At 43.4% G+C, this 13,067-nt stretch overlaps 1 protein-coding gene across 1 annotated transcript; it reads right to left on the reverse strand.

The window, feature by feature from the left end:
* Positions 1 to 26: 26 nt before the first annotated feature.
* Positions 27 to 10,904, reverse strand: TM4SF20 (transmembrane 4 L six family member 20). The gene is made up of 4 exons (XM_024564200.3): positions 10,659 to 10,904; positions 5,470 to 5,535; positions 2,112 to 2,263; positions 27 to 1,221 (listed from the first exon to the last, which is right to left on the reverse strand). Exons 1-4 carry the CDS (start codon positions 10,839 to 10,841, stop codon positions 951 to 953), a joined length of 672 nt encoding a protein of 223 aa, XP_024419968.2. The 5' UTR covers positions 10,842 to 10,904; the 3' UTR covers positions 27 to 950.
* Positions 10,905 to 13,067: the final 2,163 nt, after the last annotated feature.

Here is a 13,067-nt window from a genome sequence, read left to right on the forward strand (position 1 = left end):
TATATACCTGCAACCTAAAATAACAATTTAACATTTTTCCATTGCTTTAATTTTGGTTGAAGTATTTTAAAAACATGACACCTTCTCCCAAACACATACATATGTATTTCTAAAAAATAAGGAAATTTCCCGGTACAACCATAAAACCATTAACAGCCATAAAAAACAATCACAGTAAGTCCTTAATATTACCTAACCCGCTCCTTGTACAGGTTTCCCGATTGTTCCCCATAACAAGGTCCACGTAACACATTCAGTTGAATCACATTTGTTTGTTCTCAATGTAGAACAGCTCCCTCAACACATTCCGCTTTTTATTCCTCCTGTACGTTTTCTGGTTGAAAACAGAAGGCTATTGTCTATTACTGTGCTACCTTCAGAACTTGTCTGAGTTGTAAATGTCCTCTTTCCCTAGATTTCCTGTAAGCTAGGAATTCAGTCTAAAACTCGCTTGTGTTTAGGTTAGGTGTTTTTTTTTTTTCTTAAACAACAGGGAAATACAAGAAAAAGTTCCCATATTTTTACTTCCAGGAGAACTTCTGTTTCTTCTTGTCTTCCCTCCCTCCACCACCCATTTTCCTTCCCCACCCTCCCTTCCTCTTCACTCACAAGAATATAGAGTTATAAAATTCAAGCAGTACAGAAAGGTACAAAACAAATCCAGAGCTTGTCTTCATTGCTCCCCAAAGTCAACTACTGATGATTTTCGCTATTTCACATGAAAGCATTATGTGTTTGCCAACATGCTTTATTTCACATGTAAAAGGCTGATTTTTTTATAATCACCCTAGAGGTAACTTAAAAACAACCTTTTGGACTAAAAGGATTACTACAGTTTTCTAAATAATGTTCCATTATTGAACTTCTAACTTCCAAAAGGATGTCTTTTAAATGTACCGGTAATTCTCAGATGATTCAAACTGCTAATTTTTTCATTTTGTTACCATTTACTACACAATCCGGCTCTGTTGCTTGGAGACCCCACACAGACAGCCCAGGAAACCGATGAGTATCTGACTGAGCCCGAACAGGAGCTCCAGCCCTCCCACCAGCAGCAGACCCACAAATACAGAGAGGTGGATCGTCTTGTATTTCTCTTCTTTGGACCCGGAGGGCGAGGTGTAGTTTCTCCAGTCATTCACGGGGGGAGAGCTCGCATCATTTGGACGTACGCAGGGTCCTTTGGCGAACCACTGTAGATCGAAGGATTCTGGATGAATCCTAGGAAAATGAAAGAAAAGATAGGAATTTCACTGTCCATCAGAGGAATTGTACCCAGGAAAGGGTAAGTAGAATAACACAAAGCACTTTTGAAATTACATCATGCCCAGAAATTATAGTTACGATCAGGGTTTCTGAGCATGTGTCCACATACTCTAATAGGTATAAAACTTTTTGTTCAAACTTTCTCTGTGTCAGAAATGGTTGACTCTCAACAATGGCATGGGGTTCAGCCTATTTCTGCAGGTGCTGCGCTACTGGCTGAAGATACGAAAATAAAGGAGCTCTCCCTGTTGAAGGAGCCTGATTCTTAGTGCAAAACCACAGTGTTGCACTGCTCTTAAACCAGATGTACTGTTTGTACTCAGAAAAGGCATGTTAAATATGTCTAATCAAAGTGATCTAGGCCCACTGGGACGAGGATGGGAAATGAGAGGTGTTGCGCCCCAACACATCCACCCCGAGATGATTTTTCTTTGGTTAAGTACATAGTGGGATGGAGGGTTCTTGCAGGGTTCTCATTTTGGGTACCAGCAACACAGCTCAACCCTGGGAAACAAGTGTTGGGAGCACGTGGAGTGTGAGAGCGCCCCCTGCAGTTCACAGCAAGCCCAGGATCACTCTTGTAACTGCAGTCTGTGACTGTCTGTCATCCCGAGAGTGGGCATGCCTTGCGTTCTGTCACCTCCAGATACCTGGCGCCTGATAGGTGATGAATTGTCATCTGCTGAGGTCCGAGTGTGTGTATACCGTCTGTGGATGACATCTCTAGTTTCAGACTTCTGATTTGTTAGTAAAGGGAGCGCCTTTGGTTTCAATTCATAACAACCGTGGGTATGAGAACGTAGTAGCTGCTGTATGAGACAGTCCGTGAAAGGCAGGTCACTTACCCTAACTTGTCCAGTGAGAATTCACAGCTGGTCGTACTGTTGTCTGCAGACTGACAGATGAGCGGGCCTTTCGCGAGCGCCTGCGCCGAAACCAGCATGCAGTACACTGCGCCAATGACCGTGAGCGTGTTCAGAAATGAGGAGAGAAACATCTGGAAAATGAAGTCGGTGCATTCGCACCGGTTACCACATGTTCTCGGCCTGGTTCAAGTTTCTGCAGCAGCATCTGCCGTTGCCTTTCTCCAGCCCCCTTATAGCTCTAGGTGTTAAGATGGCCGTTTGATTAGATGTGACTTGTAAAAGAAGACAGTGGGCAAACTCTCTGGCATTTGATTACACGCACGTTTTCTGAAAATTCTAAACCGTGTCCGTTTGGACTGGTTCCTCCGTTCTGTTCTGTGTACTTCCTGCCTCTTAGAACCTTGACTAGACCGTAACTCCCCACATTTTGATGTCTGCTCTCTCGACTCCTAAATCTTTCATCTGGATTTGGCCCCGATCTTGTAAGTGGCCAGAGGTCGGCGTTTTGCAGTGAGCGATCAGCAGTGTAGTGTTAGAGCAGCGTTTCTCAGTCTCAGCACTGCTGGCGTTGGGACATTGTGCTGTTGGGGGTTTGCTGTGTGGTGTTCGATGTCTGGCAGCGTTTCTGGTCTCTATCCATGAGATGCCAGTAACATACACACATTGTAGCAACCAGAAATGTTGCCAGACATTGCCAAAGGCCCCTAGGGGAGGGAGGTGTGCAAAACCTCTCCTCATTTTGGTGCAGCACCACCACTGTTAGGAAGATCGTTAAGTATCTAAACGTCTTCCATTTCATGAATCAGAGTCACAGAAGAACAGGAAAAAGCATGAGATTTGGCAATAGAAAGTGATACAGCGCCAAAGAGAGTTGGTGTATGTGTACTTCGTTTTCCAGAAAGAAGCTCTGTGTTGTTCGATGAAGTGTTTTATTAGTTGGTGTTAGCTGGGACTGTTTTAAATCTGCAGAAATGAAGGGAAGGAGTACTTTCTTTGGGTGGGAAAATACTGAAGCTCCTAGAGGGTTCACAGTTGTGTTCTTCACACCTGCCTTTAATGTGTAAGCAGAATAAATGGCTACTTAAATAAAGTGCATTAAGGGAACTTGGGCTTTACTATCCTTATAGTAGCTCCGAGAGATGGATACTATTATTCCCATCTTATGGGGGAGGAAACTGCAGTTCAGGGAGGTTGATACGGTGCCAGGACCTCACAGCTGGTAAACACTAGAGCCCAAGGTCTAATCACTAACCTGCGCTTCTTCCAGCAGAAAGTACAGAATGATGGGTTTGGAGTGAAATTCAAACCCCGAATCTCCCACCCTGCCGCGGCCTGTGCAGGTTACTTAAATTTGCTCATCAAGAAGTGCCACTGTGTTGACATTTTGGCCATTTATTATTTCTGACTTCTCTTCACTACAGAGAGGCCTGGCTTTAGAACGTTATTCCGAGATCTGTCTTTCCCTTACAATTGGGGCTCATATAAATGACTCGGCCAAACCAAAGTATTCAGAAAGAAAAATCAATAAATGGACGAAGGGAAAGAGCAGGGGAGAGTTAAAGTAGGGGAAATAGTGGGAACCGCTAAAATAGGGGGCCCGTCTCAGTGGAGGGACTCGTTCCTTCACCACTTTCCCAGTGCTCCGGTCCTATCTACACTTGAAAGATGCAAGGAGTGACTTAAACCGCAGTCCGCACGTGGCTGGTGAGAGAAGTGGCTAAAAACTCTTTATTGCGCCTAGGCAATGTAAACGGGTGGTCTAGTCGCCAGCCCCACTCTTGTTAACAGAGCGTGGACACTGTTCTTCGGTGCCCTCGACCCTCGGCCAGTGAGTCAAGCCCCACACCTGCATGAGTAAATGGTTTGCTTTCTCAACTTGCTGTGTCCTCCATGGAGAGAGAAAAATGGTCACTGAGAAGATGCCCAATTTGTCATGAAGGATATGAGTGTGTTGGGGGAGGGGGGAGGCGGGAGAGACTCTTACTGGAAATGTGATGAGACAAAAATCTATGTAAGTATCCTGGTATTTTCAAGTTTGGGGACTCAGGAATATGTCAGGCCATCTTTCTCAAGAATGTTGTGAGTACAATATACAGTTAATACAAAGCCAACCCCCAAGTGGTGATAGCTTAAAAAGAAAAGTGCAGGGAGGGAAACTGAAATCTACGATTTATTGAACACCTACAATGTACAGGAACAAAGATAGACTATAAACAGTCAGCAAAAATAATTGTAATTCTAGGTAAATATCAAATGACAAAAGGATAATTTTTAAAAATAAATTTCCTAACTGCTATCAATATAAATGTGTGATATGGATCTAAATATGTATCTCTTTATAAACAGTTATCACCCCTGGGAGCACATTGGAATCGTCTGGTGTTTTTGAAAAATACTGAGGCAGAATCCCCGGGCAGGAGGGGCGGGGCCTGGCATTGGTATTTTTAAGATCCTCCCCACTGGGTCTACGTCCCCATCAGACCAGGAACCATGGCTTTCAAACCTCCCGCTCAACCAGGAATTTACCGTGGCTGCTCATTTATTGATCTCTCCCCCTTCCGTAGAGGATTACAAGAGCCCTCAGAGTTATCAATAACGATGTTCATGACGTCAATAATGTAGCGACTCTGAATTGGGGAATTGAGTGAATTTAGATAGAAGCCTGTTTACTCGTGTGCTGCATGGCAAGCCACTTGCTTTCTCTGCAGATCACTTTCTTGGTCAGTAAAACAGGTCGTTTTCCCTCCCCACTTAAGGGTGTTGAGAGAATTAAATAAGGGTATATTTGAATGTGTTCTGAGCATATGGACAGAAGGTCGATAAGTATTAATTTTTGTTACTTTCAACTTAGTTAAAATTTTATTCTTGGTAGGAATGTAGTAAATGTTTGAAAATATAACTAGTGTCTTCTTCAACCCGATAAGAGCAGTTTTTACTGTGAGCCTAGCAAACTAATCTTTCGGGTGCTTGAGCGAACTAAGGATACAGTTCCCTTAAGTATAGGGGTACAACACAGAAATAACAAGGATTTTGTTATTATGAAATCTATTTCAGCTCCGAGTGTGGTTTATAAACCCTCTTCCCCTGAAGACCTTTAGACAGGTGAAATTGGAGATGGAAGAGAGGCTGGTTCCTTCATTATATCTTTATGGAAAAGCAGAAAGCCTCCAGTTTCTGTGTGATGGCATAATCGTCCTAAGAGGACGTTTCTAAGACTACGGGCCTGCTGTTGGAACCACGCAGGGATTTGGTAGCTACCGCAGCCCCAGGGTGGCTTTGCATAACTGTCCAGGACAGCTCCTGCGCCTTGCTCCCAGCCCCGCTGCCCAGTACTCACTCCGCCTCTCTTGTTGCAGCATGCTCTTTTCCTTGCAGCCAAGGACGCTGCTGTTGCTGGAATGACCTGGAAATTGCATCAACAGGAAAGACGAGTCTTAGTACTTCTCATCAGTTGTAAAAGCGTTCATCTCTGCCTTCTGTTTACCAGCAGTCAGGGGAAATCAGGGCTTGAGAGAATGAGAGGGAAATCTGGCAATGCCCTTGATCTTTGATCCCCATTTCAACCATAGAGAACTGGGGAGGGGTGGGGGATTTCAGGAGGGCAGTTTCAGACTCTTCCTCCTATATTACTTGACTCTGAGTCATCTTTAGAGAGACTTGGATTGTAAATCAAGTGAGTTATTTATTCATTATTTTGGAAGGAATGTTCCGGAAAGAATTGGTTGCATCATCCAAAATTCACTTTTTTGTTGTTCCGGTAAGCTGCAGCCACTATCCAGTTTCCCAAAACCTGCCTGAGTCTGGCAAGCATCCAGAAAGGAAGCTGACGGTTTTGTCTGCCTGGCAGTTGGGAACTAAGAATTCCGTCCCCACTCCTTTCCCCCTCCCCAACCTTCCTCTCACTCCCAGGTGTCGTGCCCCAGCTTAGGATTGGGGAAGTATTTCTGGTTCCACATCCTCCTTTCCCCTCCTTTCTTTATGTTAGTGTTCTGAAACCTTGTACATATTGCATTCTGTGTCAAGGGAAATACATGTTGGTGAGGGAAGCTGCGAGACACAACATCATATTCTTAGGGCTTGGGTGTAAGTTTCTAGTCATGTCTCGTCAGCAGCTGGGAGTAGAAACTCTTCCTGGACGAAGTTTTGTATCACTGAAGAGTAGACTGCAAGTGACTTCCTTCCACTTAAGAAACTAGCCGGCAGGATTTTTTGCCACCCCAGCACAGCTGCCGTTGAGTAATTCTTTCCTTCTGCTCTCGTTTTCTAGCATTTTGTTGAGTGCTTACAACATGCCAGGCACTGTTGTAGGGGCTGTGCATGTTTTGGTCCATCCCAGCCTCAACAGTCCTACAAGGTAGGTGCCATTATTATCCTCATTTTGACAATGAGAAAACTGAGGCATAGAAAGTTTGAGGAATGTCTCTGAGAAAGTGGAGGAGTTTGGTACTCACATGCTCTACAGCCTTCTGAGCTTAAGGAACAAATCATCCAGCACAGGAACTGGCAAACTGTGGCCCACCACTTCTTTGTCATAAATAAAGTTTCATTAGAACACAGGTGTGCCCATTCACTTATATAGTCTATGACTGCTCTCTCACACCAACAGTGCAGTTGAACAGTCATGAGAGATGCTCTGGCTCTCAAAGGCTAAAATATTCATGATCTTGTTCGTTACAGACAATAAGTTGTCAGCTGCTGATTTAGAAAATTAATGAATCTGTTAGGAGAAAGAGCAACATTAAATGGCAGCTTAAATGGACAGATCATTCCATTTTACTTATTGATGTGTATTAAACTGCTGACTTTCTGTAAGATTAATTTATTTCCGAGATGCTGAATATTTACTTTTAGGGTTCCCTTCCCTTGCAAAAGGGTTTTATAAAGTAGCAATAACTGATATGAATCCCCACCCAGTTGCTTTGTGGCCTGTTAACACGTCTGTGTTATGTTATAACTCACTGTTTTCCAACCGTTTTGCCCATTCAGAGCCTTAGGAACTGGAAGGGCTCTTTAACGGATAGACATTAGAATGTGAGAAAGTGTGTAGGTGTATGTGTGACTGAGTTATACATCTTCCAGATAATCTGTCAAAATGAGTAGTTGTGAGAATACCACTTCCCTGTAATCCCTCCGCACATTTGAATGCATAAGAGCTTTTGGGAAACTAACAGTCTGATAGTCATTTGTTTTTGTGAAGAAGTAGTATCGTTCCTCCTTCCTTACAGAAACCCTCACGCACTTTCATTCACTTCTAGAAGGAGGGTATATGACTTACAAATGCAGTCCAGAAGAGCCATAGGCCACTGAAACTCTGTGACAGGGTTCAGACTTTTAGGAATCCTCCAAGAACTTGAACAGGAGAGCAACACAGCCAGAGCTCACCACAAATACAAAAACTCCATGGTGCAAATGCTTGGCGCACAGACATCTAACCTGTTTAACGTTCAACAGCATCTTCTAACACTTTAATACGTAATAAATTACCGTTGTGTAGTAAGATAACTCAATGACTAACAGGCATGATGAAGATCAGACTTAAGATCAATTAAATTGTATAAAATGGCCTTAGTACAGGGGTGGGGAAAGTAGTTTACAGTTGTGAGCCCATGAAACAGTTTATTCATGTATTATCATTCATTAAGTGTATTATTTACAACTGTAACTCTACTTTTGCCCACCCCTGTCTTTTTTTTTTTTTAGAAGAAACATTTAAAGCCCTTTTTTTAGTGCTTGGAAAAGTAGTATCTATTGATTTTTTTCATTTAGCATAAAATAGTGGAGGATAATTTTATAACACTCTCGGTCGTGATTCAGAAGCTAGAAAGGCTGGCCTCTGTGGTGGGGAAGTCATAGAAACACAGTGAGTGTGCTTTATGATCACCAGGTGCACAGATGCTATTTCCTGCTTCCTGCAGAGTCCGTTTTTGAAGCAATACTAATTTAAAATGTTAACGCGATTTTGGAAGGATTTCAAGAACTGGGCAGAAGTGCTTATCACAGACAGTGATTTCTTCCTTATTAGCTTTTCTGTGTATTTACAAGTATAGTGAGAGTTCAGTGTTTCGAACTAGTGAGTGTTTTGACATGTTGGGAAGGACAGAATTCCCTTTGAAAAGGGATGCTTCCACATTATATGTAGAGCGCCCCACACGTGTAGCTGAGAGCCATGAAAATACACCTGTATTCTGAGCCCTTCTATCGCCCACCTGTCTGCATGTGCACCTAGTCTCGAGGTTGAAGTTCAGTCTATGAAGTACCTAATGAACTTTTCAAAGAGTCGTTTGATACTTTGATAACATTCTACCACACTGAGTTAGAGATAGCCTTGTGTAATGCTCTTTGTTCATATTTATTGAAGGCAATAAAGTAAGGTTAGTCTCTGAACAGGAAGTCCAGATCCTCTGAAACTGTTTCACAGGTTCATGTAACCTTTCTGTGCTTCGGTTTCCTGGTCACTTCAGTTTATGGATTAAGCCGTGGATTGCCCCTTCCCATCCGTCCGCCTGACATCCCACGTGGTGTGGATTACGGTGCAAATGCGGGTGGACCGCACCCTTGGAGTCAGATAAATCTGGAATTAGGTTTCACAACCACTCCGTGACCTTGCTCATGTTCCTGACCTTGTGTTGGTCTGTCTGTTAGAATACAGTTGATGATATCTACTCAGCCAGATTATTATGGAGATTCAATGGGATAACAGTATAAAGCATGAGCCCAGGAGTTGGCACTTGGCAGTGGTCTCTCTCTGTGTCTTTCTCTTTGTCTTTCTCCTTCTCCGCCCCCTGCTCCCCAAAAGAAGGATACATGGAGTGTATGGCGCTGTCATCACCTCTGGCTCCTTTAATACTAGCAAGATTTTTTTTTTATTGCGGTGGGCTTTGTGGTAGAGTCGATTAATATCTAAAGCTACGTGAGATATTTTAAATGGGTTTTAACATAGGCATCCTTAGGAGCTTCCTGGAAATTACCATTGTTGGTAAGTCTTGGCCAGCTGCTCCTGGCTTCTGGACCAAGTGGATGCAAAGGAAGCTCACTCTATTCAACAGGGAGAAGCCTTCGGAAGGGCTGAAACGGACACAGAGAGTTGCAATTGCCTCACTTTGTGGGGCACTGTGCTCGCTCTCAGCCTGGAAGAGAACTTTCAAGGCTTTTGAAGAACTAGCCCATAGCTTTCCAGAGTTTTTCCTTTAAGTAGCTCTTTCTACCTAAAGCAGGGTGAATACATTGCTCACAGTGTTAAAGGAAAAGAAGCCATCAGCTTTTGGAGAATGCTTCCTTGAGTGGCTTTTTGATGCCCCTGCTATCTCAAGTCCAGTGTGCCTGCCGAAAGACAAATATTTATCTAAAGTTTAATTCACAATGACTCAAGAGTGTTTTCATGTAAGTCCAGGGATCAGACCAGCAGCGGTAACTGGTCATCATTCAGGATTCGGGATGCAGGTAGGAAACGATGTCCAAGATTTCTTTAAAAATGGCCTTCATGTGTCGGCGTCTCTAAAACACTTAGATGACAGCAGCGGTCCCACACACGGCACACATCTAAACGAAGGCTCATTCCTCCGACATTAACCAGACCGCATTGGACGGCGCCCAAGAGGTAGAACAAACAAGAGCCTCTTGAATGCTGAGTTCCCAAACTTCAAAACCCATGTCCCCATTTTATGAAGATGGAAACAAAACCATAGGATAAATGGACTTGCAAACAGTAATATATTAGACAGAACTAGAGCTGAGACACTCTGCCAGGTCCAAAACCACTATTTATTCCTCTACACAGGTGGGCCCTACCTGGCCTGCTTCATAAGAATTCCCACGAGAAGGTCTATAAATCTATTACAGGTGCCTCGGGTGACTCGTGACCAGGTACCCTGGGGAGTTCTGTGTTATAGACACTGCTCTGCTGCAGACGTCAACAAGGTCGGGCCTACTAATAATCATCAAACTTGGCATTACACAAGCCCGGCGACACCCTGGGCCGTGTGTAAGATCCGAGTGAAGAAGGCATAGAGGTCAGAGAGCCAGGGTTTCGGGTCCCAGATCCCGGAGGCCGACTCCCTTTGGTGCAGGCGGTGCCATGTGCCTGCCATGCAATTGTCCTCACCCAGGATGTTCATCCTGCGTGGATGTTTCTTCCCATTCTGACTGAGCTCCGCCCACTCCTACCGCATTCCCTGTGAGTGCTCGAGCATGGTACTGGCAAAGGGAAATTTGAGGGAATCAATTCAGAAGGTTCATAACACTAACCATAAAGCTTAAAGGAGCAGCCCTACCTGTAAAGAAATGTGATAGGTAATAACCCAACCAACTTCCATCCATTGAATGTGTTTTTGCCCAGGCTCCCTAGCCTGTACCACATATTTAATTTATCTAAGTTGCCATTCCTCATTGGTAACCAAAAAACACCATACCCTTACCCCTCAATGTATCTTAAGTCAAGCCAGGTCACACAGTAAGACTGAAAGATGGTCATTAGGAGTTTGGCAAAGTAGGGCTTTCTCCATATCAAGTCAAGTAAATGTTACTCACCATCAAACCTGCTCCTATAACTCCAGGGAACCACCACTCAAAGCAAGAGATGGGATTTTGAAGAAATTTGCCTTCATCGATTCTGTTGACAATTAGAGGTATTACATTGAGGACTACTCCCAGCAGAAGCAGAACCAGGAGGCTGAATCCATTGCAGGATGTCCATCCTTCACAGCAAGTCATGGTCACCCCCGGTTCAGTGAGAAGTGCTCTTAAAGTGGCTTTTTGTGGGGCCCTGTAGTGCCTTTTCTCCTAAGCCTTCTACCCTAGTTAAAGATTAGCACTTATAAAAATTAATTTTGGGAATTAGTTCAGAGTCCAAGAGGGAACTACATTATTATGGGAACAGGAAGTAAGAATAAGTTTACATTATGTGAGGTGGGGAAAAGTCTCCAGTTTCTGTTAGGTAAACTTATGCATGGAAATAGGCAGGTGGAAGCTAAGAACAAAGAGGAACAGGTTTAAGAGATGCTTCTCTAACATATTTTACTAGTATAGCTTATAAAAATGAAGGCAAAAATATCCAGTTAATATACACTATTTTTTCCTGTTGTATTGACATTATTGCCAGCTACTGAAGTTCCTTACTTTGAAATTGTTTAACAAAAAAAAAAAAGAGATTGCAAAAAAATATTTCCTCTGCTACAAATGTTCTTGATTAGTCAAAATTTGGGGGAACACACAAAATTTAAAAATGTTTGATGTCATGTTATCCTAGTCTTGTAGACTTAGAGGTGACCCCATTAAGGTTTGTGTGAGGTTCAGTTAATGCTACTAGACTCAAAGGGTTCAAGTGTGGAAACCAGAATGGAACAGAGGAGTAGGGGAGAGACTGGGGGAGAGATCATCATGTTTTATTTTCTTTGAACTTTTTTTTAGAGATAGAGGGAGAAAGAGAGGGAGGGAAACATTGATGTAAGAGAGAGACATAAGTTGATTGCCTTTTATACACACCCCAGCTGGGAACCAAACGCACAATTCAGGCATGTACCCTGACCGGGAATTGAACCTGCAACTTTGCGGTTTGTGGGACGACATCCAATCAACTGAGCCACACTGGCCATGGCTCGTTGAACCTTAAGCACTTACTTGGTGGTGTACAGCACATTTCTGGACCAAGCTTCCCTATTGTCTTTCTACTAGCTTCTCAAGAAAAGGTCTGTCAGTGGGATAGGTTTTAAAACACAAAAGTGCTCACTTATGCTAATTGTCCACCGCGAATTGACAAAGGGGCTCTGCTCCCGGTGGTTACTGAGTGTCCTGTACTCACAGAGGCAGCAACCATCTCCATTCTGGCTTCCGCAGTCATGGAGGCAGAGTAGAAAGGTGTGAAGAGCCACACTCTGAGTCTGAACATTGCTGTTCTGAACAGCCCCCCATCACTTCTGTTCACATCTTGTTGGGCAAATGAATCACTCAGTTATGCTTGAGTTCAAGTGGGTGATGAAATACAAACCAACACGTATCCAGAGGCAAATCGAACATTAGGCAGCTCTACTATCTACCATGCCTTCCTTCTACTTCTGTGTAATTCCCATCCCAGTCCAGAGCATGGAGTCAGCAAATGCTGTTGAGAATGGTGAAAGAATGAATGAATGAACAAGAAGTGGAGTCCTTCCATAAGCTCAGGTGGAATGGGCTCAGAGGGTAGCGCCTCATCCTGCAGAAGCTGGAGAGCAAGGTAACCATGTTACACTCGGCGTATCTGCTAACGGACACTGATCTATTAGCCCCAGTGTGGAGTCCCAGCGGAAAATGACTCTTTGTACCAAATGGGTAAAAATTACCCCACCCACCCCCACAGCACACAATACACTGAAAATGACGGAAGGAACACAGCCACAGAAGCCTACAGTGGGCTAAGAGAAGGGAGATGCTTTTATTTTATGATTTGTACACTCCTGCAAGGTGAGGTTTCTAGAACAACTAGGTATTTGTTTTATAAAAGTTAATTAAAAATCACCCTCCCAATGGGTTATAGGAGTTTTATGATTATGTAGCTTATATTATACAAATAAACTCTGTATTACTGAGTTGACTGCATGTGAAGAGGTATTCACCTATTTAGAGTGTGGGTCTGCAACTGTACATCCTTTTCCTTTATAAGGTGTTGAATTAAAGAACTGTGTAGATAGCAGTTTACTTCTAGGAACCTGAAGTTCTTGGACTCCACCTGACTCAGAGGGAAGTCTGACTTCTAGACTCTTTGCTGGGAGACAAAACTAGTAAGCGGCCCACTTTGTCAGAGGTCATACCACAACTTATTTCCACTTGGGCTGGGTACTTCTTTGCACTTGTGGCTAAAAGGAAGTATCCAAAGAACTGTGTACAAATGTAGAAACACAGTCTATACTTTATGAAAGCGATGATATTTAAGTATAGGGAACCTATCTGCGTGGAATGGCAAAT

This window comes from Desmodus rotundus, chromosome 2 (assembly GCF_022682495.2).
Source record: "Desmodus rotundus isolate HL8 chromosome 2, HLdesRot8A.1, whole genome shotgun sequence".
NCBI classification, from domain to species: Eukaryota; Metazoa; Chordata; class Mammalia; order Chiroptera; family Phyllostomidae; genus Desmodus; species Desmodus rotundus.

Bases quoted from the DNA above. Each gene is read 5' to 3' on its own strand.
- TM4SF20 (XM_024564200.3), bottom strand. From the start codon at position 10,841: ATGACTTGCTGTGAAGGATGGACATCCTGCAATGGATTCAGCCTCCTG. The intron at 2,264-5,469 runs GTGAGTACTGGG...TTCATTTTCCAG, and splicing joins GCTGCAACAAGAGAGGCGGA to ATGTTTCTCTCCTCATTTCT. The intron at 1,222-2,111 runs GTAAGTGACCTG...TCATTTTCCTAG, and splicing joins TTCTCACTGGACAAGTTAGG to GATTCATCCAGAATCCTTCG.